Source organism: Nylanderia fulva, unplaced genomic scaffold, assembly GCF_048542155.1.
Source record: "Nylanderia fulva isolate GAGA-0341 unplaced genomic scaffold, ASM4854215v1 Scaffold394, whole genome shotgun sequence".
NCBI classification, from domain to species: Eukaryota; Metazoa; Arthropoda; class Insecta; order Hymenoptera; family Formicidae; genus Nylanderia; species Nylanderia fulva.
In genome coordinates this window covers 77,994-91,582 of record NW_028190471.1, presented here as the reverse complement: position 1 = coordinate 91,582, position 13,589 = coordinate 77,994, and the positions used below count along the sequence as shown (strand labels likewise).

General features: G+C 39.7%; 2 protein-coding genes across 2 annotated transcripts; one reads left to right on the top strand and one right to left on the bottom strand.

Moving 5' to 3' along the window:
• Window positions 1–3,015: 3,015 nt before the first annotated feature.
• Window positions 3,016–5,139, bottom strand: LOC146721954 (uncharacterized). The gene has a single exon (XM_085485806.1). It carries the CDS (start codon window positions 5,137–5,139, stop codon window positions 3,016–3,018), a length of 2,124 nt encoding a protein of 707 aa, XP_085341932.1.
• A 6,875-nt stretch (window positions 5,140–12,014) lies between these two features.
• On the top strand, window positions 12,015–13,271 carry LOC146721953 (uncharacterized). The gene has a single exon (XM_085485805.1). It carries the CDS (start codon window positions 12,015–12,017, stop codon window positions 13,269–13,271), a length of 1,257 nt encoding a protein of 418 aa, XP_085341931.1.
• Window positions 13,272–13,589: the final 318 nt, after the last annotated feature.

Below are 13,589 nucleotides of genomic sequence, written 5' to 3'. Positions count from 1 at the left end.
TGATTATTCTCACCCGCAATTTCCGGAGCCCTCGCCGTTAGAATCAAATACGTTAATAACGAACCCTAATCATCAATTCTTACCCGATCCTGAATATTATATCCCGGATCAAAATCTACCAATCACATCGCCAGAGTACGATCCCATTTTACAATTTAATCACGAACAAAACTTTAATATTCTTGACGAGGATACCGCGAACCTCACATCCGACGGCACTCGTAACTTCATCTCAGAAGAAGCTCAGGACGATTTTACCTCTTTTATTACTTACCTCATTCAGCCTAATAATTCGGAACAAGAGCTTAGCAATATTGTAACTCAATTTCAAGCTCCCCACGAACCACGTCAGGACCAATAAAATTTATATCAATAGAAAGGTTTTATAAATAAATAAACGACATTGTATTTGCCAAATATCTTTATTTATCGACCCGACCCGTCAGTTTCCTTCTCCGTCCGATACTCTCAATCGAATCTCAAGCTCTCGGCTTCCCTGGGTATAGCCGGCCTAGCAGGTTGCCCATAAAACAAATAGAGAGCAGCTTCTTAAACGTCCACCGAGGTAGACGCGAGAGAAGACCGTCTTGTGCAGAAGGTAATTTATCGCTAGATGAATTATTGGACGTAACAATATAATCCTGATGACGTTATCGGACGCAGACAGAGAAGAAGAAAACGTTTCTTAATTTCTCATGAAAAACGTCACTTTTTGACCGCTTGTATGTCCAGAACGGCTTGACCGATTTTATTTCTTCTTGGCTCAAATTACTCGTGGCGATGCCGTCTTTCAGGTTATGTTACGTGCAATTCAAAATTTTTTATATTTTAGTAGTTCTGCACCCCCAAAAAATGGACTTTGATGGTGCAGGATAAGAGACTTGTAGTGTCTTTTAAGGTCTTTTAGGGTTTGAACATGGCCGGCGACACTACCGCGTCTCCTGATGTCATTTCATTAGTAAATTCTACAAGTATTAAAACATTATTATTATTATTATTATTTAATTGTATTATTGTATATACATGTATGTATTATAAAGATGCTTACTATCTTTGTTTGTCATTTCTAACACTTTTTCTTTAATTTCTTCGTTTGTGCATTCTTTATTTGTAATATCACATTCTTCATTTGTAATATCGTTTTCTGTTGTATCTGTAAGACAAAATATATGTAGGATGTTGAATTTATAACGATTTATTGAAGGACAGCAAATAATACAGATCGCTTGCGAAGTGTTCTGTTCGACTCGCGAATCAATGCTTGCTTGATCGGCATCGGCTTTTTATATTCGAGCTCGCTTCTCATACACGCATTTCATCACGCATACACATACATATCCATTATTTGGCTTATTTTCAAGTTTGGAATCTTGTTTTGAAAATTGTCTTCGCGTTCTTTTCTTGTCGCTCTCTTCTATCACTCATCCATCACGTGCACACACTCACTCACGCATACTACATATGTACTTTATACATTCCCACACTTGGCCATTCTGCACGAACATTTGTCCTCAAATGTTAATTATTTTATTCTTTTAAATTATTGCTTGCATAATCTACCCACGGTTTTATATGATCCGCAGATGTAGATATTGTAAGAGGTCTTTCATGTTCCCCTATTTTTTGTACAGTGTATCGATCATTTCGCAATACTTTTGTTACAGAGTATGGACCAAGATATTTATTTGCTAACTTAAGACCAGGTCCTAATTGCGTACGCTTTATTGCTACTACATCATTTTCATTGTATTTTGTTGCTGATTTACGCTTTTTATTGAAAGTTGCTTAATTTTCACGTTGAATTTTTAAAATACATTCTTTTGCATGTTTACGTAAATTGTTTCGGTTATTTTGAAAATCTTCGATCCACTCTTTTTCAATAAGTTCTCGAATTTGAGGATCATCTCGTATACGCGCATGAGTTCCGAAAAATAAATGGAATGGTGTCGTATCGATACTCCTATGTGGGATACAATTTAAATATAATTGAGTTAACTTAAGGAATTTAAACCATTCTTCGCGTTTAGAGTCTGTAAGCTTAGTTAATAATGGTATCAAGGTTCTATTTACGCGCTCTATTTGCCCATTTGCTCGTGGAACTCCGGTGGTGATTAATACATGAGTGATATTTTCTTTTACACAATATTCTGCGAATTCTTTTGATGTGAAAGCTGCGCCTCGATCTGAAATTATTCGTCTTGGATTTCCAAAGATATCTGATTGTTTTTTAAGTTTATCTATGACTTCGCTCGCGTTAGTCGATTTTGTGGCATATAGCCATAAGAACTTTGTAAACGCGTCGACTATTGCAAGGATATATTTGTAACTCTTTTTTGTGAGAGGTAAGGGTCCTAAATGGTCAATATGATAAATGTCTAATAGTAATTCACCTTTTTCTATCGTATTTAGATATCCTTCTTGTTTACCTTGTTTTTTCTCAGCTAAAATACAAGCTACGCAGTTTTTTAATGTTTTTTGTATTTTTGATTTTATATTGGGCATCCAGTAATCTTTTAATAATAATGCTTCAGTTTTTGCAATGGGAAAATGACCTCTATCATGTTTTGTATATTTTCTCCTTTGGTTTTTATCGGAGCTATCGCCTAGTTCTCTCTTGTGGACTGCGTCGATAGGCAAGGATAGATAGCAGGAACTAGTCTCTTTATTCTAAGTAAGAATACGTAATTTTTATTCTTCGGATCACAATGTTCTTCTCGTGTTTACCGGACGGCTCGTCGTACCAGACTCGCTCTCCGTGCCGCATCGCTCCTTTTTAAAGACGCGGAAACTCTCTCCTAATTCGGCGCTTCGCCCTTGTGGACGCAATAACAAACTGTCGATGTACACAATTACAGAGAGCTCTCAGTAGCGTATATCGAAGGCGCGCGGGGATCACGGAAATTTAATTTTTTCCCAAACATACCCCTCGGGTTGAATCGCCAAGAGATTCAAATGACAGGGGTAAATCCTTACACATTGAACTGCAATCATTGAAGACAACCTGCAGAATTTAGATTACGCTGAACCGTCCGGACTTACCGGCAATTTACAGAGTTTAACAATAGGTCTTACAAAAGTAGAAGACGCGGTCTTGACCTGAGCAACTCGCACCAGGCCATCCTTGTCAGGCTTACATTCAATGATTCTTGCAAGCTCCCATCTGCAGGGAGGTAAATTAGGATTTTTTATTAGAACAATATCGTTTATGCGAAATTCATCAGAACGATTCTGCCATTTAAAACGCTGCTGCAAGGTGTTCAAGTAGTCAAGACTCCACAATTTCCAAAATTGCTCGTATTTCGCACGCATTAATTGCCATCGATCAAGTCGTGATCCGGAGATATGTAAGACGCTCGGACTCGGAATCGATTTAATGGCACTACCAATTAAAAAATGCCCTGGTGTGAGCGCATTGCAAGAATTTACATCGTCATGAAGTGCGGCGATCGGGCGTGAATTTAAACATGCTTTGATATTACATAAAAGCGTGGTGAACTCTTCGACCGTAGGTGTACAGGAACCAAGTATACGTCGCAAGTGGTGCTTAACACTCTTAACACCTGCCTCCCACATGCCCCCAAAATGAGGGGCAGAAGGCGGAATGAAATGCCATTGAACTGGCTTTGACGCGAACTTCGCCTGCAGATCTACGTCGGCTTGAGTCTGTCGGATCGCTGTAACAAGTTCGCGATCCGCGCCTTGATAGGTAGTCGCGTTGTCGGAATAAAGATCGGATGGAATGCCACGACGCGCTACGAACCGTTCGAAAGATGCGAGAAACGCAGCCGTGGATAAATCATGAACGAGCTCTAAGTGTATAGCTCGTGTAGCGAGACAAACAAATAGCGAGATGTATGTTTTGCGCGACTTACGTCCGCGGCCGGAAGCGTCTCGAATTGCGAAGGGACCGGCGTAATCAAGTCCCGTATGGCAAAATGGACGGGACGGAGTTACTCTAAATGTAGGAAGGTCGGCCATAAATTGTACGCCGGTTATGGCGCGATGCCGAGTACATGTCACGCAATTGCGGATACAACCTTTTACCATGCTTCGCGCCCCCAGAATCCAATATTGTTCTCGCAACGTGCGAAGCATTAATTGTACACCGCCGTGAAGTGTATCCTTATAAATTTGATCGATAATGAGCTTAGAAAGGTAATGTTTTGGAAGTAGAATCGGAAATTTACGATCATATGAAAGGTCAGACATTCGAAGTCGACCACCCACGCGTAGGATACCGGAGGGATCCAGGAACGGATCGAGAGAATGGATGGAGCATCGAACTGGTAACCTCGACTTGGCTTTGAAAGCGACGATTTCTTTTGAAAAGTATTCCGTTTGCATCTGTTTAATCCAGAATCTGTGCGCGGTTTTTATTTCATCGACTTGCAAAATAGAGAGACCTTGAGCAACATCTGGGACTCTCGTTCGAAACTTGAACCGAAGGACGTATGCGGTGACCCGTAGTAAGCGTGGCCACGTGGAGATATGATTGAAGGATTCAAAAAGTTCCGCTCGATTTGAATGATGCGAGTGGACTGCATTTGACGCTTTTAATTCGGAATCATCTTTGGTGCAACTTATCGTAGATTGAACTGGCCAATTATCCTCGTTAAATTTCAGCCATGCCGGGCCGTTCCACCAGGAACTGGAAGGCGTTAGCTGAGCTGGATTTATGCCGCGCGATGCGCAATCTGCGGGATTATCTTCTGTTGGCACATGCAGCCATGTCGCCGTAGGAAGCTTCGTTTGAATAGAAGACACTCTATTAGCTACAAATACTTTTAAATCTGATGGAGCCTTTTGCAACCATGCTAATACGATCGTCGAGTCACTCCAGCAAAACACAGGAATGTTTTGCAATTTCATCGCGTCAATAGTAAACGAAATACAGCGAGCTAGCAGCTGAGCCGCACAGAGCTCGAGTCGTGGAATCGAAATCGTTTTAATCGGAGCGACCTTGGTTTTTGATAGGAGAAGTCGAACATGACTATCGCCAGAATTTGTGACAATTTTTGAATAGACTACCGCTGCATAGGCTTTAGATAAAGCGTCGCAAAAGCCGTGTAAATGCAAGCACTGAATGTTACGCTCGAAGCCTAACCAACGAGGAACTTGCAGAGTCGTCAAGTGTAACATCTTTTCGCAAAAAGCATTCCATCGGTTGTTATTTCCGCAGGAAGAATATCATCCCATCCGTAGGAAAATTTCCACAGTTTTTGCAGTAAAATTTTGAGAGATATCGTGATCGGAGACACCCATCCGAGGGGATCGAATATTTTCGCTATCGTCGAAAGGATTTGTCGTTTCGAAATGTCGGTAAATAGTGGACGGAATTTTATTTCAAAGGAGAAATTATCATCGCAAGGTGTCCAATAAATACCGAGTATTTTTAATTGTTCACCTTCTTGGAAAGGCTTGGAACTTGCTAGACCGTGATTCGCAGGATTTATATCTTGTAGAATTTCAAAATCGTTGCTGGCCCATTTTCTGAGATGAATGCCTGCGCTTAGTAAACAGCCGATTAGTTGGTCGCGTTTTTTAATCGTGGACGGTTTATCATCGCCTCCGGATAGGACATCGTCAACGTATATTTCATTTTGCAAAATTGCTTGAGCTAGTGGAAAACGCGAACTCTCGTCGATTGAAAGTTGTTTGAGCACGCGTTGGGCGAGATAAGGCGCGCCGGCAGTACCATAAGTAACGGTATTTAATGAATAAGTATGGACTGGCTCGTTCGGAATCGTACGCCACAATATTAATTGATATTGGCGATCGTCTGAATAAATCTGTATTTGTCGAAACATTTGCTGAATATCAGCGGAAAAAACATATTTGTACAAACGCCATTGAAGAATAATCGCCGGAAGATCGGCTTGCAACTTTGGACCAATCATAAGATGGTCATTCAAAGAAGTGTTATTCGAGGTATTTGCCGAGGCATTAAACACTTGTAACGTCCAGACAAATTTCAAAATTTCAATCTTTTTCAAAAATTTATCCTTTAACATATTAATTATGACAATCTCTAACCTACATGAAAGACCGGTATAAACAATTTAATCTCACATATAATTACTTATAAGTTAAAACATGTCTTCTCACAAATGACTACGGGAGTAGCAACCCACTTTTAAATAATATTTTTATCATAAAAAGCATAATTAACAAGGGTGCTTTGCTCCGGATCATTCGTTAGGAAACATAAAAGTTAGAGAATAAGCGCGCCTAAATCAGACAACGAATGTATGTTCTAACCCCTGAAACACCTTACACATTGCATGCTACTAATGCCCCTGTATACGCTACACCATTTATACTTGCGAACCCCTAGGCACCGTACACATTGTATGTCCATAACCCCTAATTATACTATACCCGTCGTACGCTCCAACCCTTGAGTGTTTTACACACTTCATACAGCCACGAACATGTAGATCTAGTCCTTAGGCGATGCTTTACTGACCAACATATAACACAAACGAATCCCTCAATACCGATCACCGACGTTAAAGACGGAACTACTAACTTACCTACACAAGATAAGATCAACTAATGGTAAAACAGAGACTTGTTCTATCAACTACAGATAAAACTTGCCCACTAATGATAAGGTAGAAAGCTACCTTACCGACCGACGACGTTATAAAAATTGACATTACCGACCAATGATAAAACAGGAACTTGACTTACCAACTACAGATGATTAAGTAGGAAACTACCTTACCGACTAACGACAAATATGAAGACTAACATTACCAGCCAATAAGCACGCCTATGGCAAATATATTATTAACCTTAAAATTCTCATTTACAAATTAGGAGACACAAATCATATGCAATATGCGTAATAACATTACATTCGTCATACAATCAAAAGTATTATAGCTATGCAATGTAGATGTGCAACCTGAGTATTAAACTCAGTCAGGGACAGTTTAGAAATTCATTCCTGACATAAACTCTCTATCAATTTACAAATAGTTATGCAATGTAAATGTAAATTGATAAATTTTAACTGTCCAATGCATTTTTTCAAATCGCAAATTCTAAGGGATAATACCTAAATATCGCTTATAAAGTAGTATACTATAATGATGAGATAATTAGGTATGAAACATTATTATGTGAACTCGGCTTTTACTCTCAAGAAACATCTAAAAAATTCTAGAAGGTTCTAGAAAAACGGTTGAAGACCGTTACATTCCAGAAGCATGATGCAATGCATGATGCAACGCTGAAACACGTTGCAACCTGCAAAGCCCGTTGCAAGCCGCATAGCGATGAGTCACCAAAGAAGCACCGCTATCGCTACTAAGAATACGATAAGGAAAGTCGGAGCGCCCGGCGATGAGTCATCAAAGGAACGCCGCTATTTCTACTAAGAAGCCATCTCTCCGGGACTTAACCGTCGCAATCTCTACCAGGAACAGATTGTCTCCGGTACTTCCCCGGCATATCTCTCTTGCCATTGGCTAAACCGCATCGCCCGATGGGAGGAGCGAGCCACATTTTACGGTATATAAACCCTGCGCCCGGCACGGAACGGCAGTGATTTCGTCGCAGTGGTTCCAGTCAACAACAATCCAGCACTCAACCAGCAAATACTAAGGGATCCTGAAGACATAGCCGCCATTTTGGTGAGACACAGCCGCCATTTCGGACCGAGGTACCGAGGCTCCTCAGATCTTCAGACTCAGAGGGAAGAACACAGTAGCGAAGTGTACCATAGCAAGGCACATTAGACATTGTCTAACCTTGTGAGTATTTAAGCCAGTTCACATATCCCTAAATAGTAAAGCGCGACGGGCACTCATTATATTTAATCATTATATTTAATTATCCAATATTAACTCAATCTTACATTACATTCCGAACTCTGACTTTTGAGCATAGACATAAGCCACATATTACTCTGCGTTTCCGATATTATTTCAATCTACGTTTTGCATCTGCATACGTCTGCGTTACAATCGTCGATCTATTCAATATTTTATCCAATACTATTCAATATTATTTAACCGATATCGCATACTTATTCAATCTATTATAATAAATATACTTATGTATTTTATTATATCACTGCTTATTTATATATGTATGTAACCCTGTATCCTACCACTTATTAGCGAATTGAATGCCGCTAATTCCTCTGTACACATTAGAAACTATATCCTGTCAGAAGGTACATTCGCAAGTCATCTCTGAGGTGCACGTTTAGTAAAGTGAACGTCGCATTAGCCTATTAAGACAAGGACCAGAGAACCCGGCCTAGCCGGATGAACACCTATCTCTCTATCGCTTTTACGCTTTTATTACCTTGCATTTTCCAATAGTTGCGAATACTTTACCACACCAACTGACAGTGATTTTGCATATTGATATTCGATTCATTTGACAAGTGTACACCACCCGACCCTATTTACTACCGATAGAAATATACCCTGTCATAAGGTACATTCGCAAGTCATCTCTGAGGTGCACGTTTAGTAAAGTGAACGTTGCATTAGCCTATTAAGACAAGGACCAGAGAACCCGGCCTAGCCGGATGAACACCTATCTCTCTATCGCTTTCACGCTTTTGTTACCTTGCATTTTCCAATAGTTGCGAATACTTTACCAAACCGAATGACAGAGGTCTTGATAATTACTAAGAATTATTACTTCAATATTTAAGACTTAAATCTTTGATGCTTGAAAGTACAAATATTAATATTCTTGAAAATCTCTCCTCCAATTTTAAAGTTGACCAGACTGGCAATAATTTATTTTAAATAATTAGTTTAATTTACAACGTTTCGGCTGTCATTGCAGCCCTTTTCAAGTAATCTATAAACAATTATATACATATAAATATAATCTTAATGCGCTTAATCATACAAATAATTATAAATTTACAAAAATATATATGTTTACATACCAGATTAATACAATAAATCATATTTACAGCAAACCCCCGACAAAATTCACCATTGTTTTGATGAACAATGTATAACTGACAGAAGTAAGCCCGAAATAAATAGATGTTGACTGTTAGTAGAAAACTTAGTCATTACGCGTTGAGGAAATATAAAACCAAAGTACTGTGTCTTTCGCAATTTTAATTAATAAAGGCAGCAATAGAAAACCGTTGGGATGATATCTCACAATTTACTTCATTTAACATTGCACAGTTTTTACATGCTATTGACACGGTCATACGCTCGACTAGTTTTGTTTTCGATGGAAATTTTACGAGCAGGTTTTCGGTTCGCCTATGGGGTCTCCTTTGTCTCCAATTTTGTCTGATATGGTGATGGACGATTTGGAATCATATTGTTTGCGTCAATTGGATTTTGAGCCCTTTTGTTATTTCAGATATGTTGATGACATTTTTTCAATTATTCCGAAATGTAAAGTGAAGGATATGCTTACGATTTTTAATAGTTTTCACACTCGACTAAAGTTTACGTTTGAATTGGAGAACAATTGTTCCTTAAGTTTTTTAGACACAAGCGTTATGCGAGTTAATGGCAAATTGACGACTGACTGGTTCCGTAAGCCTACGTTTTCAGGCCGTTATATAAATTTTCTTTCGAACCATCCGATGCGTTATAAAATTAGTGTGATCACAAGTCTCGTGGACAGGGCTATTTTACTCGCTGACCCTATGTTTTACGAGAAAAACATCATCTTAGTCAAACGAATTCTTCGTAACAATTGTTACCCGTTAACAGTCATAAACAAAATTGTTAACAGGAGACTTAGGGCGATTAAATTTGGCGGTAATTTTGGTGCGTCTAATCGAGATAAATTTGATACACGAATGTTATAGTGTTGCCGTATATTAGAGATTTGAGCGAAAATATTACTCGTTGCATAAACAAAAATGGAATCGGTGTTAGTATATACCGTTCCAAAAAAATTAGACACTTTGATAAAAAGAGGAAAAGATAGTATTGATAACTTAAAAAGAACCGATGTCGTCTATAAGATCGAATGCGCGAATTGCGACTCTACATATATTGGACAAACAAAGCGACATTTAGAAACACGTATTAAGGAACATAAAAATAACATTAAAAAAGACACGACATCACACTCAGTTGTTAGTTTGCATCGGACTTGTAACGATCATGAGTTCCGTTGGGATTCTCCTGTGATTCTGCATCAAGAAAAACAAACGAGAAAAAGAGAAATAGCAGAAATGTTCTATATAAAAAACCAAAGAAAAAGCATTAATTTACAAAAAGATACGGAGAATTTCAGTGGGATTTATGATCGCGTTCTTGAAGCTATTTAATATATTATATTGTCATATGTTACATATTTATTTATTTATTTATCTATTTATTTGACTTTGTATTGACGGTTTAAAAATTGCGAAAGACACAGTACTTTGGTTTTATATTTCCTCAACGCGTAATGACTAAGTTTTCTACTAACAGTCAACATCTATTTATTTCGGGCTTACTTCTGTCAGTTATACATTGTTCATCAAAACAATGGTGAATTTTGTCGGGGGTTTGCTGTAAATATGATTTATTGTATTAATCTGGTATGTAAACATATATATTTTTGTAAATTTATAATTATTTGTATGATTAAGCGCATTAAGATTATATTTATATGTATATAATTGTTTATAGATTACTTGAAAAGGGCTGCAATGACAGCCGAAACGTTGTAAATTAAACTAATTATTTAAAATAAATTATTGCCAGTCTGGTCGACTTTAAAATTGGAGGAGAGATTTTCATTATTTATTACTGGCGACTCTTAAGGATTATCATTTATTAATATTCTTGATATAGATATTAATACATGTACTAAGACTCCTTTTCCAATTCCACATTATTACCAATTCTCTTTCAGTATCGTTTAATTATAATTATAATTGACACAACGCTTAATTAATTAACAGGTGAAGGGCATTCTCGTATAGATTAACCTTTCATCTCGTCTCTAACTCTTTAACACGTAAATCACGACTTAAACGTAAGTCACATTCAATTACCTTTGATTATTTAACTATCTCAGTTCTATTAAACATATTATTCATATAAATTTATTTAACCATTAGATGGTCTCTCCCTTCCGAAGGAAGAATCAAATTGATCGCGACGAGCAACGTCTCCACAGACTACGCGAACGTAAGACAAGAAGAGTCTTAAACTTACATGTCCAAATATTTCCTACGCGAGTAATCGTTCGACCCCCCTTCTCCAGACGTTTATTCGCCTATAAATAACCTTCCGCCCTACATTGATTATTCTCACCCGCAATTTCCGGAGCCCTCGCCGTTAGAATCAAATACGTTAATAACGAACCCTAATCATCAATTCTTACCCGATCCTGAATATTATATCCCGGATCAAAATCTACCAATCACATCGCCAGAGTACGATCCCATTTTACAATTTAATCACGAACAAAACTTTAATATTCTTGACGAGGATACCGCGAACCTCACATCCGACGGCACTCGTAACTTCATCTCAGAAGAAGCTCAGGACGATTTTACCTCTTTTATTACTTACCTCATTCAGCCTAATAATTCGGAACAGGAGCTTAGCAATATTGTAACTCAATTTCAAGCTCCCCACGAACCACGTCAGGACCAATAAAATTTATATCAATAGAAAGGTTTTATAAATAAATAAACGACATTGTATTTGCCAAATATCTTTATTTATCGACCCGACCCGTCAGTTTCCTTCTCCGTCCGATACTCTCAATCGAATCTCAAGCTCTCGGCTTCCCTGGGTATAGCCGGCTTAGCAGGTTGCCCATAAAACAAATAGAGAGCAGCTTCTTAAACGTCCACCGAGGTAGACGCGAGAGAAGACCGTCTTGTGCAGAAGGTAATTTATCGCTAGATGAATTATTGGACGTAACAATGCCCAAAGTGCTCTGAGAACGGTCTCAATATTTCCTGCCTTGGCAGCGGGCAGTTGAATAAACACGTTCTAGAGGAGCATCCTTCTGTCTCGCTCAATTGGAGCTGTGACAAGTGCAATAAAAGCTTCCCAAAAATGCACGCTTGGCGATGCCATTACGCCAAATGTAGAGGTCGGAAATTGGCAAATCCGTTAGCTACTTTCACCTGCGAGAAGTGTCAAGAAAAGTTTACTTCTCAAATAGGCCTGTCGCAGCATGAACGACATGCGCACCCAAATTTGCGCAATGCAAAGCGAGCGGCCGAAGCGAATGCCGCAACGGGCCAGGGTGGTCGCCGGCCAACAGTGTGGACAGATGATGAGCTGGATGAATTGCGAGAGCGTGAGCGAGAATTCGCAAATGAAAGATTTATAAATATAAAGTTGATGGAGTTCTTCCCTGGCAGAACAAACAAGCAGATCAGCGACGCCCGCAGGCGTCTGCGAGCCATGGAACTCGCCTCGCAATCACCACAACCTGAGGATGCCGCAATAGCGGGTCCGTCTCAGGATGCCGCCCACAGTCAAAGTCAAAAATCGATGGAGTCACAAAATGGCTCGATGGCTGTATTGAACTCTCCTCTTCGCGAGATAGCGCCAGAGCTCCTAGAAGATCAGTGGAAGCCGCGTATCTCTGCCGAATTGAGGGTCGAGTATGAAGTCCCACGTAAATGGTCGGCATGGAGTACGGAACTCTCACAGTTACACGAGAGTGAAGTCTCCCAAAGAGATCTTGACATGTTATACGAGCGACTAGTAGCGGACCTGTCTGATACGGACCCAGGCAGAAATGAAAGAGCAAAGCGTCCTAAAGTGTCTGAACGAAGGCGAAGAAGACGCAAAGCAGGTACACGGCCTAATAGAGCTCAAAGAAGGCGCTATGCTGTCGCTAAATGCCAAGAGCTGATGAATAAGTGTCCTAAAAGGCTGGCTAATGTAGTGGCAGCTAATGACCTATCTCTGATGCAAATCCGGGAAACCCCCGATACAAATGATACCAAAGATTTGTACCTAGGTCTATGGGGTACAGCAGGCCCAGAACAAGCACCTCTTACACAGGTGGTACCCACGGTTGAAGTGGGACGGATCCTTTCTCCCATAACACCGGGAGAAATCAAGAGTAAAATCAGGAAGATCCCCAACTCGTCAGCCGCTGGTGTCGACGGCTTGACGAAGGCCCACATCAAATATGATGGATTGAGTGTCGTACTCGCCAAGCTTTTTAACTTGCTCTTGGTTAACGAGGCTTATCCTTCCGCTTGGAAGATAAACAGAACGACGCTTATTCCCAAACCTGGGAAAGACACACGAAATATCAAAAATTGGCGACCGATCACAATGGACGCACAATAGCGTCCATGATAAGCAGAATCTATTCGTCCCTGCTAGATCGCCGCATACGTGGTGTCATTAGTCAGACAGAGAGACAGAAGGGTTTTACGGAGGAGAATGGATGTTTCGCTAATGTACATCTCCTCGGTTTGGCAATCACTGAAGCTAAAGCCCAAGGAGGGATATTTACGGTGCTCGATGTATCAAAAGCATTCGACACCGTCCCTCACGCTGCCATCAAAGTAGCTCTAGAGCGTAAAGGCATACCACCACTAGTGGCTGATTATATAGCCAAGAGCTACATTGATTGTCATACGACAATAAAGACTCAAGACGGAG